The sequence below is a fragment of the Cyanistes caeruleus genome, chromosome 6, assembly GCF_971803275.1.
Source record: "Cyanistes caeruleus chromosome 6, bCyaCae1.hap1.1, whole genome shotgun sequence".
Lineage (NCBI taxonomy): Eukaryota > Metazoa > Chordata > Aves > Passeriformes > Paridae > Cyanistes > Cyanistes caeruleus.
Window position 1 is genome coordinate 10,989,091 of NC_141706.1, and position 18,904 is coordinate 11,007,994.

At 38.7% G+C, this 18,904-nt stretch overlaps 1 protein-coding gene across 5 annotated transcripts in view; it reads left to right on the forward strand.

Moving 5' to 3' along the window:
- NAV2 (neuron navigator 2) overlaps positions 1–18,904 on the forward strand; it is a 204,813-nt gene that overhangs the window by 74,648 nt on the left and 111,261 nt on the right. For 3 of the 5 annotated variants that reach the window (XM_086893008.1, XM_086893010.1, XM_086893011.1), the window contains exons 4-6: positions 2,852–2,924; positions 7,953–8,190; positions 12,737–12,894. In XM_086893008.1, the coding sequence (XP_086749134.1) occupies positions 2,852–2,924; positions 7,953–8,190; positions 12,737–12,894 (469 nt within the window). Of the gene's footprint in view, positions 1–2,851; positions 2,925–7,952; positions 8,191–9,730; positions 9,800–12,736; positions 12,895–18,904 lie in introns of all 5 variants that reach the window. The other 2 variants (XM_086893005.1, XM_086893009.1) reach the window with 1 other exon arrangement.

Genomic DNA, 18,904 nt, shown 5'->3' on the forward strand with positions numbered 1-18,904 from the left:
GTTCTTGACTCAGGCCAGTCATTGTTGTGTGGGAAGGACCTTCTTATCACCCCTAAATTTTAATCATTTCAGCTATAGTCCTGCTTTAGTGTTTCACGTTCTTCGTTTTTTTCTCTAATTTCCTCCTGTTTTCCTTTTCAAGTTCTATTTTTCCTTCAAAATCAACCAATTCCTCACATTTCTGCCATGCTGACATGTAATGTTGTTAATGTCACAGATACTGTCTGAATCTTAGCAAAGTCATTGATACGTTTATATCTTTCAGTTTATTCTTTTAGTGAATTCCTTGTTCATGCAGTGCTGTACATCCCCACAGAATCTTATCCTAGTTCTTCATTTTCTGAATGTAAAGGATGTACTTTTGCACATCGCTGTTACTCTCACTTGGTTTCATCATGCATGATGAAATTAGGGTATTTTCCATACCAGTGTAGCACCAAGAGCCCCTGTTTCTCACAGCTTTTAGCCAGGCATTACCACTGGTGTGGCAAGGCAGCCCATCTGACCTTTTGTATGGCAGTGAGGTTCCAGGTTGCTCAACCTGTGGTCCAAATACAGACCTGAGATGGAGAGTAATCCATCAGTCTGAGGGTGCGAGTGATTTATCTTAATTCAGTGGCTACAGTGCTCAGAAAAACTGGGGGGTTATTCCGTAGGAGAAACTGAGTGATTTTAAAGGGGACTCCCTGAATCTGAATAAGGTGAGATGAGAGCATCAGTAAAGACTGCTCAATAGCACCAAGAATGAGGACATGGATGAGGAACTCACTACCCAGATGTAAATCTTGATTGTGTGCTCACTCTGCCCTAAAAGAGAGTTTATGCAGAGATGAGGGGCCTGGGAAGCGAAGCAAGCAGAGCACAACTGAGAGGTACTGCAGATCTGGAGTGGGGGTGAGATATTGCTTATCTTTGGTCACTAATCTGCTTATTTGGAGAGGAGACATCTACCCACAGCTGTGGAAGTCTGGAAATGTTCTTGGAATGATGCAACTTGTTAACTGCAGGTAGCAGGAATAGATTGATCCTTCTATGTGGTGTTTATTCTTGAAAAGGTGAACTTTGGTTTTCCAGCCAGTTCCCCAGACACCTCAATGAAAGAACTGTGTTGAAAACTTGGAAGGGCTGTTGGGTGCTGAAGAGGGAAATGGGTCAATTGACTGTTGGATCATACTGAACTGTGGATAAATGAACCTTTGAACTGCACCCTGCTCCAAGTTCTAAGGTCTGAGCAGTACAGGAAATGTATTCTTTAGTACCTCTCTGGGTTTTGGAGTATATAATTTACTCAAAATATACTATATATTTTGTGTACTTTATATTATATCTCAAAGTATAATGAGGTTGATAAAAGTATTTCTAATTGTTGAAATCACAGTTCAGCAATGCCAATAACTTACCCCATCTCCCTGATAGAAGAAAATGTTTTATTGTTACAGTTATAGACAATAAATTAATATGCCCTGAGAGAAATCCATGCAGGAAGTTTCCAGGCAGCTTCCCAGTACTTTTTTATTACTTTGAGAAGGACAGGGAGCTCAGGTCAGGTGATGGGAGCTCAGGTTCTAAAATGCTGCCTTAGCCCTCAGTTGTGTGGTTTTTTTTTTTGAGGGCAGGCAGGAGCTGACAGGACAGCTGGATTTTTCATGTTTCCTTTTGATGTCTCCACACTTGACAGAATGAAGGCAGTTATGTGAGACCAAGTGTGGGGCTTAGTGTCTGTCTCCTTCCTTATCCGGTGGATGCAGTGTTTGGTTGCAATGTTTAAGGAATTAATAAATTAATGTTTGAGAGATGTTCAAACACAAAGATGCTATTTTATCACTTGCTGATTACCATGGGTAAATGAAAAAATTGCTCAACAGTATCATCCAAGAGTTTTTTGTGTAACCACCTACATGGTATTTCCTAAAATGTTCCTTGCAGCCCCTCAAGGTGTCCAAGCTTAGACTTTTGCATGGAAGTGCTTTGGTCTGAAGATTGGCATCTCTCTGCATCTTCTGGTTATGACAGCAGAGCTTCAGTGGGAGCTTGGTGGGAAATCAGGTGTGAGGCTACTGCAAAATTCTTATTGTAATGGTGAGATAGAGTATAAAACATTCCTGACTTGTGCAGCCTCTCTGGAGTTTCTTAGGTAGGGTTTGCATCCAGTCTGTGTGCAGCAACTGGAGTTGTGTATAGCAGCTGACAGCTAGACCTGTTGTGCGCAAGTCCGTACCTGGTGAAAATCGATTTTGTCCCAAGGAACATGTTCCCATTGTCCCATCTCTGTGAGGGGCAAGACATGCCCCTCAGCGACTGACCAGAGTGGTCTGACATTTCTGACACGTGGGGAATGCCGTGAGGAAACGCTTTTCAGATTCCAGCTGGGGTTTCCAGTTACAGCTTTTATATTCAACTCTTGGTGTGGCTGGAAACTTTCGCCAGCTGTCAGCTTTGGAGTAAGTGGCAATCTGCCTTCTCAAACAAATGGCCTCGACGTTTATTTTTGGTTTCATGTTTGTTACACTTGTCAGTTACAATTCCTGATACAGAACATCCTTGACCCCGGAGTAAGAAGTGCAGTGATCGCCTGTTGTGACTGGGGCTTGGGATAACCTGTTTCATGCAAATGCAAATAACAGAAAGCCCTGAGCTGTGGAAAAATCAGTTTATAATCAGTGGAATAATGGACCTCAGTAACTGAGAGGGTTTCATGCTATGGTTTCCACATCATGAGCAGAAGGATTTTTTATGGGATGCAATGACTGAGTGCGCTGAAGTGTGGCGGTAGATGGAAGTAAATAATTGCTACAATGCATTTTCTTTTTGTGTCTCCTTTTTTCTGTTTGTTGTGTTTGTTCTTCAACAGATTGAAAACATAGATGCATGCCTGAGTTTCTTGGCTGCTAAGGGGATTAACATCCAGGGGCTGTCAGCAGAAGGTGAGTCCACTGGTTGTTTAAGATTTCATGTTAAATGAGGAGCCTGACTTACTACCTGTGAATCCACGTAGAACATGGAGTGTAATGGAAGATTAATAAGGTCAATTTAAACTTCTGACAATCTTCTTTTTTTCCCCTATTCAGTGTGAAAGGTAGATAAAATACTTATCTAATTTCTACACACCTGACTTGTAAAAATAATTAATGAAACCAAATTAGAATTCAGTCATTTCTTTACTACTTTATGTTTAAGACCAGAAATTTCTTATCTCAGTTCTATAATTTGCACATTGATCAGTGTATATTTTACAGATATAAGTGAACTACTGTCAGTTGTTTGCTTTTTCAGAGAAAAATTTATTTTCTTGTTCTTAAATTATTCTCTTACAGGAACAACGATCCTGCTTTCTTCTCATTTTAAAGATTTTTCTTGTTTCCAAGTGCACAAAACAATCAAATCCAAATGTTTGGAGCAAAAACAAAAACAACAAAAAAACCCACAACAACAACAAAAAAAGAGAAGACATTTTGACCTTTAATTAAACACTCTGCTTTTGAAGAGCATCAGAATTTTTCTGAGACGAAACTAGGTTTACTCTGTTCCTTTATGCCAGGCTGTATGGTACCTGTTGGCTCAGAAGCTGTTTACCTATTATCTTATTATGAGATCAAACAGATTTCTGTCATCCTCAGCACCAGCTTTCACTTTTCATTTAAATATGCTGGAAAAGAAGTTGGGTTCAGTAGCTGAATATATGATATGTCAACTCCCAGTGCTTTACAGAACAAATCATTGAATGTGTGGCAATAGGTGAGACTTCAAAGTTACATTAGATGACTGAGTCTCTTCACAAACTTAGTTTGGAGGAGGAGACTGCAGCAAAATAGCAGATATTTAGTATACATTGTTCTAACTTGAATATACCACATCTAGCAGAAGAGGAGGCTGAATGTTAGATGTATTCTTAGGCTGGATTAGAACAGCAGTAACAAATATTTTCTTTCCTGAGTTCAGTCCACCTGAGTTCTGCCAGCATTATATGCCTCAGTTGCTCAGTTATAATCAGAAGAATTCTCATACCAAGAAAAGAAAGCATGAGCTAAACCTTCAAACAGCAGAAAATTTGTTTGCCAGGAATTGATTAAAAAGAAAATGCAGCTGATTTGATTGTAAAAGCCAATTTTGACCTTCGTATGCAAATATTGTAAAAAAGCATTTCACATTATTTACCTGTCTTGATAGAAGGTAAAATCTAAGTAAAACAGCAGATCAGTGGTGAGAAAACTGCCTGAGTGTACAGAGTTGGCAGTGTGGTATTGCTCATGCTGGGGAAGGGACAGCATGATTAATGCTCATGGCTCTCCTGCCAAGTCACAAGTCAGGCCCAGCAGGTTCCATCTTATCCTATGGCTTCACTGATTTGGGATTTCTGCCTTTCTTTTACACTATCTAAGAATTAGTTATTAAGTCACACAGAGGCTAAGAAGGGACCAGTAATGTTTGCTGCCAGCATATAAATGAGAGCATTTACTGGCTCCAGCATTAACATTGAAGGAAGAAAGTGACAACTAGAGAGGGGGACAGAATTAATACATTTTTAGAAAATAAATTTAAAGACTTGAATGCAACAGTAATTTTCTCTTTCTAATTGATACAGCACTGTGCTGAGGAACACAGAATAATTTAAAGTGAGGAATTTTGTTACCAAACAAGCCAGTGTTTCTGTGCAAGATGCCAAGACATGCTAGGTCAACTGCAAATAACTTTATTTACTTCACTGGCAGATCCTCATCTAGGAGGAAGGAAAAGGTTGTGATTGTTTCCAAATGGGAATAATCACTGAAGTCTTCTGGGTTTGTTAAGAGCATGTATTTTTCAATAGTGTAGCTTCAGTGTGGAGGGAAGTTAGTAATTCAAAACTGGAATTTGGATGACTACTGAATGTTGAAATCACTTTGGGCTGCATGTGTCATATCCTTCCAGTGTTGAAAAATCCTGCTTTGATATGTGCATGCCACTTACACAGTCTATTTTGATGGATTTATGCATTGCAGATACTGAGCATCTGCAATGACTGATGATGACTGTGCTGTGCTGGAGGATTCCCTTCCCCAGAAATGTGGAGGCAAAGAGGCATCCCCTTATCAAAGATTCTAAAACATCTAAAGTCTCCATTTGTAGTTAATAGGGAAAACTATGAAGAGCTGGAGACCTCTTTTCACTTCTTGCTGCAAATTTTTATTGTTCATTCTTTGAACTGTCTTTCCATACCCCTGCTTTTAGACTTGTTTTAGACTCCTGCAATTGCAGCTGCCCAGCAAAGCTTGCTCTCCTTCACACAATATCTACTTGCTCTCAAGATATTGACGACATTGGAGGACATAAATGTGCAGTAGAAACTCAAATTGATATCACAGATAAGCAGCTGCACATCTTTTGGATAACAGATGAGCTGGATAATGATCAGCTGAACACATGGAACAGTGATGTAGGGGAAACAAGCACCAACAGGGATATCCCAGGAAGGAAATCAGCAAAGAGTGGATTTATGGGGTTTCCTTTGAAAACCAAATTCCAGTTTCCTTGCAAGTGTCTGGAGTGTTTGTTTCCAGTATCCAGGACAGTAGTTTTTGGCGCCACATTTTGAATGGGTGGGTGACGTCCTTATCTGAGTCAATATAAATACCATGGACTGGAGAGGACTCGAAGCAGGAAGCATTTGAGACTCTGCTGATGTGCAGAGGCTGAAGTACTCTTTGAAATAGTCCTTTTGTATGAAGTGCAGGGTAGAACTGCCAGAATTACCTCAGTTGAAGATAAAAGAAACAGAGGTACCTCTGAAAGTCCAGTTTAAAATGTTTTGTTTCAAATCCAGAGGGAAAGAGACTGCTTTAACTCATTAAAAGTGTTCTTCATTTGATTATTTGGTCAAAAGCAGGTTGCTTTTCTGATAAATTCAGCAGGCAGACATAGAAATCAACAAGTTATAGGTGGGTCACTGTTGTAATTGCTTCTCACTTCACATAGAAATCAGTTTCCAGTTGCATATAGCTTTTTTAAATTTAAACAAGCAGGACCATGGTAATTTCCTTTATCTTCTGGCCTGTATTTGTGCAGTTAAGCTTCCCAGTGCCTCTGGATCTGTTTAGTTATGCTTCAACCTGTGATTAAATGCTACTTTCCTTACAGTTCCCATGAGTAATTTGAGTTCTTTACTGGAGATAAGGAAATTCTTTTTACTGTATTCTGCTGTATTTTGTCTGTCCTACTTCCATCCCTGTCCTTCCAAGCTAAACACAGATTATTAAAGAGAACCTGCAGATTAGAGAAGGAACCTGCCTGGTGCAGTGAGAGAAGGCTGGGTTTGTGCATGGCACTGCATGGGAGCAGGAGTGGGCTGGGAGAAGGTGAAGCAGGCAGGATTAATTGGGATCCCACTGTTCAGGAATAGACTAATATTGGCCAAGAAAACAAAGGAAGAATGAAAATGTCTGCGGAAGGGCCCTGGGAATGATAATCCTTTAAACAAGAGAATGGAGGGTCAGTGGTGGGAGAGAGCACTGACAGAGGAGGCAGGCTGCAGTTGGAAATGGAGTCAAGAAGTATGAGAGGAAAGGAATATCCTGGGTCTGGGTGGTGACCAGGGCTGCTTAGAGAAGGTCTAATATTCTTGGAAGACGTTGGCATGGATTGAGACAAATTTCAGAAAGAAAGTAAATTATATCAGTGGCTGGGAAGGGAAAGTAGATTGAGGTGCAGGTAGATAAGGAGACCAAAGCTGCAAGCTGGTACTGAAAGGGGAATCAAGAGTTTTAAACCTTGAGCCTCAGATCTGCTGGGTAAAGTGCTTAGGATTAGGAGCAGAAGCTTCTTTATACAGCAAAGATGAGCAATGTGAGCAGAAATATATCTGGAGAGGGAGTAAAGGAAGGAATGAGGCCCATCACAAACCCAACAGAGCAAGAACTGGAAACAAAGGAAAATTCTGGTTGTTGCCTTTGTGCTGGGCCACTGTCTTGCCACACATCTCTCTCTCTCTTTCTCTTTCTCCCTTCCTCCCTTCCTCCCTTCCTCCCTTCCTCCCTTCCTCCCTTCCTCCCTTCCTCCCTTCCTCCCTCCCTCCCTCCCTCCCTCCCTCCCTCCCTCCCTCCCTCCCTGTCAGCTCTTAGTTCAACACAGGCAAAAGTTCAGCTGTAGCTTTTTTAATTCACTTTTTTAATTTAGGAAATTAAACATGCTAAGTAATTAAGTCACAGCACATTAAGGTTGTCTGCAAGGAAAATTTTGCCCTCTTGTGTACTTACCATGATAGAAGTGGTTAAGTGCATGGTCTGATATACCTCTTCATCTTTGTATTTCTGTTTGCTTTTACATTTTTACATTTGATATTGCATAGAAGAGCAGAATGACATTCAGGAATGGAAAAGTTTATGCATTGACTAGGAAACTGTCTTTGGGTACACTGGGTGCCCATCAGCTTGTGATAGTATCAAAGATGGTAATTATCTGTTTGAATACAGCTATGTCATCCAATAACCATATTTTCTAGTGCAAAACTTGCATCAAATTTTCTTAGTGGAAACAATTATTCTAATATTCCTGAAATACATGTGAAAATGGAGTGGTTTTCTCCTTGTACAAGTTTAGAACTGAGAAATCATTTACAGTGTGATGTCCTTAATAAAATTGTTGTTGTGGAGGTTCTGTTTTGGGGTTTTTAGCTATGTTAGTTTAAAGGAAAGATTTAAAGGGACTTGCTTTTTAAAGCACACTGGCATTAACACAGACTACATCAGAAATATGAGATATTGCTCAGTCACCACAGGGGAGAGATTATTTGTTTGTTGTTGGTGCTCACTGGCAATCAACTGTAGTGCCAGTTAGATATGCAGAAAGAAACTAAAGGATATCCCAAAGGAACTCAGTTCAAACAGTGTTCTGGGGATGCAGTGGCTGACCTGCTGCACTGTCAGAGAAAAAGTACCCACTGAATGGCTGACAAGTCACTTCTTAATTTTGCCTTACAGAAATCAGGAATGGGAATCTAAAGGCCATCCTGGGCCTCTTCTTCAGCCTGTCTCGGTACAAGCAGCAGCAGCAGCAGCAGCAGCCACAGCACCATCCGTCCCAGCAAGCAGGGCCTCCATCCCAGTGCCAGGTGGGCGTCCCTCAGCAGCAGGTACCAGCTCTGCTCCAGACTCCGTGCCAACAGCCCCCACAAGCTGTGCAGCATCAGTTCAAAGCACAACCAGAAATGCAGTCCAGGTGGGGAAATCTCCTTAAAGTTGGGGTTATCTTCTTCTTTTTTTTTTTTTTTTTTTTTTGCTTCTCATTGCAGGTCTTAAAAAGAAACTCCTTTATTTAGTTCTGCTCTAGAATAAAGTATGTTGGGAATGGAATGCTGCGTAGCAATTGACTTCAAGCCTTTGGAAATCAAAACATGTGTGTTTAAATACATTCTCAGTGCTGGAAATCTGAAGCCCCATGAGTGTAACACCCCTGCTAGACCAAGTAACCACAGGATTGTAGAAGGATGTTTTTCTCACTATTCCTTTTGCTTCTTTCTACTCACAAAGCATGTTTTCCTTACTCACAAAACATTGTTTCCCTTAGAAAACATACATTTTAGGCATATGAAAACCAGCTTTAGTTCTCAGATTACAACAGTTTCAGTCCTCACTAAGAAATGGAAGGGTTACCTTCCACTGTGGAGAAGGGTTACTCTGACAGTGGTAAAAGAAATAGAGCTCATAACGCCTGGTGGCAATCAAAATCAAATCTAGTCTTTTTGGTAAAAAAATAATGCTCTGCTGGCTTTACATGAAAAATAATTTTCACAGTTGGTGTTGGCACTCCTAGATCAGAGTACAGACGAATAGAAAGGGGTTTTGTTCCTTGAATGTCTTTAATACTAGGAGTGCTCCGCCCAGGTTGGAATAAAAGCAGTTTTCTGAGGCAGTACCACAGTAAATGTATGTGCAGCCTTCTACTGGTCTGACCCTTGCACTGCTAAAACAGGCAGGGTTTAGTGGGGATAAAATGCAGAATTAAAAGCAGAAATAATACTTGCACATTTACTAAAGGATGAAGGCTTTTTGTTTGTACATTTCTCACATTGAGCCTTGCTTGTGTTAATACACCTTGAGGTGAACACTGGCTTAAGTGCTGCCTTATGAAGTTTATAAACAGTTTAACTGAAGCCTTCCAAGTGAGACTACTCAAAGGTTATTTAGGATTGGCTTTTATGTCTTTCTTCACAAATTATGCTCATTTGGGTGTAAACAATAGTTTTGTATAACTGAAAAATGTAGTGTTCTTACAGCATGTATAAACGGGAAATAATTACTATAAAATAAAGATGCATTTGAAGATATTTCTGCAGCTTTTCTGTCAAACATGCAGAGATGCTGAATACTGTTTTACTATTTTTAGTGCATTCTGTAGATTGGCCTGGGTTTCAAATAATCGCAAAATATATATATCCTGAAGATCTTCAATGTCATGTTTTCTTAGTATGTACTAAAGTCAAATTGCTCAGATTTCACAGAAAATACATATAATAAAGGAACAAGAAAGGAGGAATACAGTTGGGGGTTGCATGCAGATTTGCATGTTCATTACTCTGTAAAAACTAATTAATTTCAGACTGTAGTGGTTTTAACCTTAAGTCATACTTGGGCAAGAAGCTTTATATTCCTGTGAAATTCATAAAAAAAACCTTTTCTCCCTAAAACCAGTTCAGTGGCTTTAAAAAAAAAAGTTTCTTTGTTCAATGTTCTCTTCCACTTTTTCTTTCCTGTCACAGTGCATCTCCCAGGGACTCATCTCAAAGCAAAATCATCCGATTCACTCTTGGTCAGAAAAGGTCTTCTAGGTTAGCATTTCTTCATCTTCTGCAAAGCATGAATAATCCTTTTGCAATATTTCTGGGTGCATGTTTAGGGTTCCTGTCAAAAACAGTTTGTAACTAAGCCTTTACAAACAGCTGAAATTGGAAAGTTTTAGATGAATTTAATTTTTTTTCTCTTTTTTTTTTTTTTTTTTTTTGAGGTGTGGAATGCATTTTGGCCCTCAAGGAAATAATTTGATTTTCTTGTTCTTAGGAGCTTTTGCTTTTGAGAACAAAACATGGTTCTGGGAGTTCTCACCCCGCTATATTAATTATATTTTGATCTGCATTATTGAATTCATAGAATCATAGAATATTTTGGGTTGGAAGTGACCTTAAAGATCATCCAGTTCTATCCTCCATCTGAGCTGCATCAGGCTGGTGTCTCAGCTAGTGAGGAGAGTGTTGTGTGCATGATGTGAGCCCCAACAGCACTGTGTGGCTTTTGCTCATCAGAGCCACTGCTCTCCCCAGTGCTCTCACACTCAGCACCTGTAATCTGCTTGGAAGTAAATCATAGGTATTTCAGTCCATTTTTTCCCTGTATCCCAGCATGACTTGCATGCCAGCTTATCTGTCCATCTCATCTCAGTGATGGTAAGGGTTGCTGTGGTTATTAATCTAGTTAATAATCTTGTTATTTTACTATTATATTTAAATGTTTGACTAGAATATAGTTTTATATTGGTAAATTATACCATACCATTTTTGCTGAGCTTGGGAACTATAGTTTATGATTTTTATTTGGTTTGTATAGGTTGTTTTATCTGCTGTATAATTTAGATCTCTCACATCTTATTTCTTATATGCTAACAGTGAATCTCTACAGAATAATCCCTGTTTTCATGTTCTTCCTTGATCATAATTATGGCTTGACAGCTCATATTTGCTTAACAGAGGTGCTGAGGAGTAACAAAAGAGTGTTCTCCAAGCACAGTATCTTCTCTCTAAATAGCAAGAACTAAGAAGTGTCTCCCTGAACCTGATATTTTTCCTTAGATTTCACAAGCACTGCTGTGAAGTATCTTGATCTAATACCAAAAGCAGGGGCTTAAAAACAGTTGGTTAAACTACAGTGGGGGAAAAAAAATTAAGAGAAAGGATGTCTTCAAGAGCACTTATAGCATGTTGATTTTTTTTATTCTTGGTATGTTTTTATTGAGAGTGACAATACTGACCCAGATGGAAAATTTATCACTCCTTAAGTGGTCACATGTTTTGAGGAGCTTTGTTTACTTTAAAATGTGTCTACTTTGCAAAACCTGTGTGGATATGTATGGGGAGCCTTTTCTTATCCATCAGTGCAGGAAGATTGTCCCTTCCCTACTGCTGGAAAACTCCCTTCCCATACTGGGGCCCTTGTAGCCTGGGGTGGGTGCCCCATACTCAGTGTTTCAAAACTGGGTGACAACTTTGGGCTGAGGTACCTTGTAGAAAATCTAGCTTGTTTCCTGTCAAACAAAATGACTTTTCGTGGACTTCTTTGTCTTGGTGACTTTCTCAAAAAGTTTTATTTGTCTCTGGTTGCCCTCAGCTTCTTCCCCTGTGGTCTCCTCTACAGTGGATGAAGCCTCTCTGGGGTTTTCTCATGGGCCCTTTGCTGCAATGATGAGTATGGACAACTTTTTAGCACCTCCCAGTGCTGGAAAAAGCTGGATAATTTGAGAGACTGGTCTAAAAGTCAACCTCAGAACCATGATGTGCTGTGGTGGTTTGAGTTAGTCAATTAATTTTTGGGTTTGTATTTGAATGATGCCCTCATGTCTTAGACTCTTTTGAGCTTTGAAAGCATGTGCATGCAGCTGCTGACATTTTGGCTTTTTCTTCATGTTTCTTTTCAAATTTTCTATTTCTTCACTAGTCTTGGATAAATCAGTTTATTTAGGGAGCCCTGCCAGGTTCCTTCCTGGCTTCTCTTCCTTCTCACAGGGGCATAATGGTGATTTGGTCAGTTACATCCCCACTCTCTCTGACAACTGGGACTTCCTTTTACCTTACTATTGACAAAGTCATTTAAATAGATTTTTGTATTTTATATAAGGAAACTTTAAAAGTATTCTGTGTGTGAATGTTGGCTTTGAAGTGTTCTGAGATGTGATGCCAGTGGCTTTCCTGATTCTGTCAGGCTTTTTAGAGAAGTTTTCCACCTTCCTTTTTGCCTCAAAAGCATAAAAGCTTGTCTCTTTACTCCAGAACAACTACATTTTTTTCCTAGTTAAATCAGCTAAATCTGGTAAATACAGGCTATGTTAGGAAAACGCTGAAAGAGACAGATGCCCAGTTTAAACCAGAGGCTTATACCAGCTCACTGATAGTGTGGTTACTCTAGGAGAGGGTGTTGAAGCTTTGAGTGATTTATATAGGCTAAAATAATTAAACCAAGTTAAAGTTTTGGTAGGCTTGGCTGCTGAGCTTTGTAGTTGTCAGGGCAGAGATGTGATGTGCTTCTCTACAAGGGAAAAGGCAGTCAAGTTCCATCTCATAGTTATTTCTGAAATAAGGGTAGCCCTTATATGGGCAGCATGTGATGAAGTGTCCAGCAGTCTGGCTTAAGACAATGAGTTAAGGCAGTAGCGCCTCACTTAGTCTTAACCTTTTGCTGGCAGTATTGCTCCACTGATTTTACCTGCAGCTATTTCTGATTCACCAGACTTATGTCAGGTGACTGTTAATTTTGTGTCAGGGCTTTTTCTCTGAATTTAATTTTTCTGAATTGTAAAACAATTCAGACTGTAGCTTGTTTGAAATACACTTTTCATCTAAGATGATTCTTTGATTTGTTTTTACAGAAGTAGAAAGACACTTACGAGCCTGTACTTGTGCTGTTGATCCTTTTATTTTCAGCTTATGCATGGTATCCCATAGTTTCTTGCCCAGAGTGCCTTTTACCTATGTTTAAACATGCTGTAAATTCTCCACCAGGCTTCCAGGTCCCACCACGAGGGTGTCCACTGCAGGCAGCGAGGCCAAAGCTCGTGGTTCCATCAGTGCCAACAACCGACGCAGCCAGAGTTTTAACAACTATGACAAATCTAAGCCTGGACTTCTCCCTCCAGCCCCAACAAATAGCAATGACAAAGGTAAGCACTTAATAATTTGGATTTTTCTTAATAGTGGCTTCATTTGGAGGAAATTGGATTTTCTGTTAATCTCCAGAAGACTGACTCAAAGTTGTGTGTTATAAACATGACATCTACAATCCAAAAGCCAGCTGTCTTTGAAAAAAGTATAGTCCTCCTTTAATATATCTGAACTTGTGACTTGCTGGCTTAAAGGTACATCCAAAAAATAACTTTAAAAAGTCATGGCACTGGTGAACCATGTTTTTTCATTTTGCTTCAAGCAAGGGGGAATGAATTAATGATAAAATAAGGCATTTTGATGAGTAGTTTGACAAGAATGAAAAATGACCTCTAAAGATTTCTGCTAAGTTTTTATATGATAAATATAACTATATAAACCATTTGCTTTTATTTCCATCACTGTTGTGGAAGATCTTGTAAGATACAAAATTACACAATTTCAGTCTAACTTCAGGAATCATCTAGTGTTGTGTTTGAAGAAGGAACATGTTATGTTTTATAGATGTTGCAGTGAAATGATGTCTGTGGCAATGCATCAGAAACACTCAGAGCTATGCTGTGTGTGAAGTGGAGCTTTTTTAAATGACATTTACTGACTTTGTGTCCATTCACTAGTTTAGTAAGCTGACAGCATTCATTAACTTGAGCTTGTAGCTCTGAGTGGGGCTGGGGGGATGTGGCTGGTGAGAACTGAGCGCATCTCTCCAGTCTAGCATGGTCAAATTGTCAGCGCGGGCTGGCGGCAAATTCCACATCCCTAAAGCCATTCTGCTGACAAAGAGGGGCCAACACTGGACTTCAGCACAGGCTCCCTGCAGTGACTTAACAGTTGCAGCCTTCAGGCTCAAGTCTCCTTGCTGGCCGTGCCGAAGTTCTGATAACTGTAATGAGCATTTTGCTCCAGGGAAGAGCACTAGTCTGGGTCAGCTTCTCTGTGGTTCTCATGCTTGGCTCTTTCCAGGAAACTCTGGTCTTCCTTCTCTAGAAATTGTTTTCCTAGGACTGTGTCAGTAGGTTTTGGAATGTTACCCCAAAAAAGTTAGAGTGGCAGGGGAGGATCTTCAGCATCCTCCAGGGACATTCTGAAGCACCCTGGTCAGATCTGATATAACAGAAAAATAAAATTCACCTCTGTATAAGATAATTATTATAATTATATTAAAGATTAATGTATTAGTATAATAAGCTAATAATTTAGCAGTATTCTACCTTGGTAAATCCATGCATACTCATTTAGAAGGTGCAATGTGTAAACAGTAATGATTTAGCTGTAACATCAGCATGTAATAGTTGTCTCTATATCTGAATTAGGTCTGGCTTTCAGTTCAAAGAACAAGCTAACAGGTTTTAGTGTGAGCAGTAGAAACCTTGTTTTCCTGTATAATCTCTCTCCAATCTCTTTCTTTGTCCTTCTTGTGAATATTCTTCTGCTTATGTCCCATAAGCCCTGGACTGGGGAGAGGTGGGGTGGGATTTGTCTTGTCCTGCAGCATGGGTTGGTCGGCTGGATGATCCCTACTCCATATGGGATGTGTGATGTTATGCTGCATGGAAGAGAGGACTTCCAGCTATTTTAGCTTTTACTCAGTTCACCAAGATTACTAAACAAGGAAAGTAATGTACTGGTTTTAGTCTTCAAAAAACAAAAAGAAAGAAAAAATTCTTTATGCTTACAGAGAAATAACAATAATTTGTCAACTAATTTAAATATCAAATGCTTTTAGATACTCAGTCCTGGGAATCCTTGTTCCTAGCTGTAATTCATCTCTTGAGAAGATAAACTGGTAGTTGAAAAAGCACGAGATGAACTGCTTTCTACAAATAATACAAAATGAGTGAAGGAAACAAGGCTAGTTCTTAGGCTGGTAATCTACATAAGTTGCATTAGCTACTTGGAATTTTGCTCTGGTCAAAATTTCCAGTCATAAATGACAATCTTTTAAAAAAAACCAAAAAACCAAAAACTTACGTAAAGTTGAACTTAAAAGTATACTCATGACACAAAGTTGGTCTGCATCCATGAGAAACAAAAGCAATTGGTCTGACAAATTTTTAGCTTATTTTGAAGTTAATTGTAACATTGCCAGGCAAAGTTTATTGTCAAAGTGCTAAGACAATTCAGATTTTCTGACCCATATCCTGTGTTTTGCCTAAGAAAATGAGACTTACATGACTGTGCTTTGTGCCAGGCTTGGTAAGTTTTCATCTCTTTACCCAGTGCCTGCTCCGTTGTGTGTTTTTGAGGAAAGAAATGGGAGAAAAAAAAATCAGCCTCTTTTTGGTGTGATTGGTCACTGTGATAGAAGGTGGCCTTCAGTGTTTGAATGTTTGAATCATTTCTTACAAAAAGTGGGTTGTAATTTTTAGCTTTTATTAATCTGTGGCCTTTCCCTCTGAATGCAAACTGTCTTGTTAGTCAGTCGTCTGTGTCTTGTGGCGATGAAAGTGCATTAATTGAGATAGAATGCATCAGAAAGGAAGAGGACAGCAAATGGAGCATGGAAGAACAGCCAACTACTAGGAAATAAATAACCTAGATTTTTTAAAAGATTCTATAAATCAGTTACTGATGACATCACTGATTCTGTAGAAATCCTGGGGAAAAGATTTGTGTAATATCAAAAATGATTGCACCACTGCAGAAAAATAAGGGGGCCTTGGTGAGCACTTGTTTGATGTGAGGTACACATGTGCTCTTAGCAAAGGAACATATAAAGAGATTCAAATCTTCTCTTCCCCACAGCTGACATTGTGTCCTCATTTTTTTTTTTCTCTCAGCCTCCACATGCTGTCTGACTCCACTTTCAACATACAGAGAAGTGTTGTTTAGTAAGGATCACTCAGACACCTAATTCAGTCTTATGGGCACCTTCTTTGAGGTTAGGGCCTGATAGCATTAACTTGCTTTTTGAAGTTAGAGCCTCAGTTTGTATATAAAATTACCCTTTTATAAGGAATTTACCAAAACTCACAGGAATCTCAGGACCCTCATTCCTCACATCATAAAATGATAACACACTGTAGTATGGTTTTTTTTATTTATTGTCACAGTGATTAGCCATTTATAATTGCAGTTATGTTCCACACAGGGTATTTTTATGTGTGTAAGTGGTGTTGCAGGCTTTTATTAAAGAAAAATGCCATTGAAGTCTTAATTGCATTTTTGTTTTGTGGGAAAATAAGCACTTAGGCTTGTGGGATTTGGGGTTTTTTATGTCATCCTAATCCCTTCATACAACTGGAGCCTTTTAGTTCTCTTCTGAATTATCAGAATTACTTAGCCCATGCTTATGTAGGAATAGCTTTGGTTTACTTCCTTGTCCTTTAATATCCTTGAACACCACAGGTCTACTATGGCATGGACAGCATCAGACACTTCCCACAATCACTACGGAGCTCATATAAGTTATCAAAAATTTTTCTAAGGAATGTAGAGAGTCAAATGAACATTGCATTTCTATGCCTGTGTGCAGTTAGTAGTTACCTTGAGGCTCCACATTACCATGTCCTTCTAATTTCTAACAGGATCACCAGATAAAATATAGTGAAAATTTGATTTGCATATGCTATTTAGAATACATAAATCTACTTTTTATCCATGGCAAGGAGGAGCAGAACTGCGTCCTAGGTAGTATCAAGAATGAAACTTAAATATAATGAAACATACAACTTCAGTAAAGACTTTGATACAGTAGGTTTTCTCATGAGTTTATGTCAGTGTTTTGCTTGCACAGAGTGGAGAGTCTCTTGAAACATGCTCTGAAAGCAGCCTGCAGTTGTGCAAAATGGTGGGAATGGTTTTTACTAGCTCTGAACACCCTCATATACCCACTGTCTTCACTGTTCTTCAGGCACTCAGTTTGCATTTTGCAGTCTCAAAAGTCTGATAGTGTTGTCTGAGAATATTCTGCTTATTACTTGTGTCAAGTCTATAAAATCAGTGAAGTTATGAAGCTGTAAGAGACATCAACTTAATAAGCCACCTTCACCATGTTGTACTGTGACAGGCTTACATGCTTTCTTTATATTTTTTTCTTCTGCTTTGTTCCTAGTATTTTATTTAAAATAATCCTACAGAGGGCAGTAGACATTTGTGGGAAAAATTACACTTTTCTTGTGGATTGAATGTCAGGGAAAATATCAGTAGGAAAAAAAGTATTACCAGACTTTGCCCATTTCTGCTTGAGATCAAAGGAAATGTTTATTACTCAGTTTTATAAAGAAGGCAGGTTGATGTCAGGTTGCTCTTAGTGTCAGAAAAAGGAGAAAACCCAAGAATACATGCATACAGATTCAGACAGTGAGTTGAAATAAATGACTGTTTTAATAGCAGTGTCCATATGGGCAGGAGAGTAAGAAAAGTGTGTGTTCCTCTCCTGTTTATTTTATTTTATTTTATTTTATTTTATTTTATTTTATTTTATTTTATTTTATTTTATTTTATTTTATTTCTTTCAAATTTTGAGTAAACCCTTTTAACTTGGAACACTGTATGTATTGAATAACTGTCTTTTAATATGTAAACGGTAGTCTTGTTCACAAGGATGTGTGATGACACTTCAAGGGGCACACTTTTCTTTAGGGGAAATCCTGAAGTCTGGAAATAGGAATTAAATTCTTCACTATGAGAAGAATAAAACATTGGAGAAGTTTGTCCTGAGAAGAGGTCAGACTTCACTTGCTTGAAAGTATTCAGGACTTGCCCCTAAATACCTCATCTCAGGTTATCCAGGCTATCCCCAAATGCTTTCAGGTGAAGGTTGGGAGCATTATCTCCAGAGGGTTCTTGTGACCTAGATTCTTACCATGCTTTGATACTAAACTAAATGGTGTTTGGTACATAAATACTATTTCCTTTTAAATTTTTTGTTCAGTGTAAACTACTTAAATAAGAAGAAATACTAAGATGTTTTGAAGGACAGATAAGGAATTTCTTTCCTTTTAACTTTTTAACTTTGTGTTATCAAAATTGAACTGACTACCATCAGTAAAATGTTAGCAAGGAAATGTCACCCCACTCCAGTGAGCAAACTGGTGTACAGTTACACATGCCACATGTGTGCTAAAAATGTGTGCGCTCTATATGTAGGCAGTTACATTATTAGGTTCAAGAGGTCAGGGCATCAAGTTCAAGGGCATGGTTCAATGGCAGATCTCAGAGTTTTAGCAGGAAAGGCTCTTTAGAGTTAAATCAATATCTTCAGGTCAACTTTACTAGGAAATCCATATTTATTTCTCTAAATGCCCTCTTGAGAAAGAGTAGAAAACCCTGGATTTTGGAATTTCTACTCCTGATGATAAAAATGTTTCATATTCAATCCTGTATTGATATAAAAATGCATGACAATACACTCCCATGTCTTGTTTCTATGTGATACTGAGCTTGTCTTGAACTCATTATTGCTTAAGGTAATTTAAAAATGGCAGATTTGGATTATGTCAAACCCTCAGATTCAATTTATAAAGGCTACTTCAGCAGCTGAGAGGAAAAATTCTCATCTTCATGTGGAAAAAGGTGAGAAATGTGCATAAGGAAATCAAAAATGAGTTCTTGTGGGTAATGTCTTGAAGGCTAATATATTCAGTTTTATTCAAATGGGCTTTGAAACAGAGGGGTGCTGATAAAACAGGAAGAGCTCTGCATAAATAGAACTTTGGAAAAACTGCTTTGCAGTTTGGTACTTAAAGAGTTAATTTATGTTCTTTGTCTAAAAGAAAGGTTACAAGATTCCCTTATTACCTACAAGATACCTGTAGAGACATTTATAGTAGTAACAATTGTTCCTTATCTCAACAGATAGTGTGTGGGTATCCATTTCTCAGAAATTTGATAGTAGCCCAGTTAAGACCACAGATGGGATTGAAATTTTAAGAATGAGGGTGCTTAGCCATTGGAAGAGATTAAATCAGACATAATGAGTCAAAATCTAATATTTGCCCATAGCTGGTGTTCAGACAGAGGTTGCAGTTTTGGCTCAGAAATTACTGAGCCTTTTTGTCTTTAAGA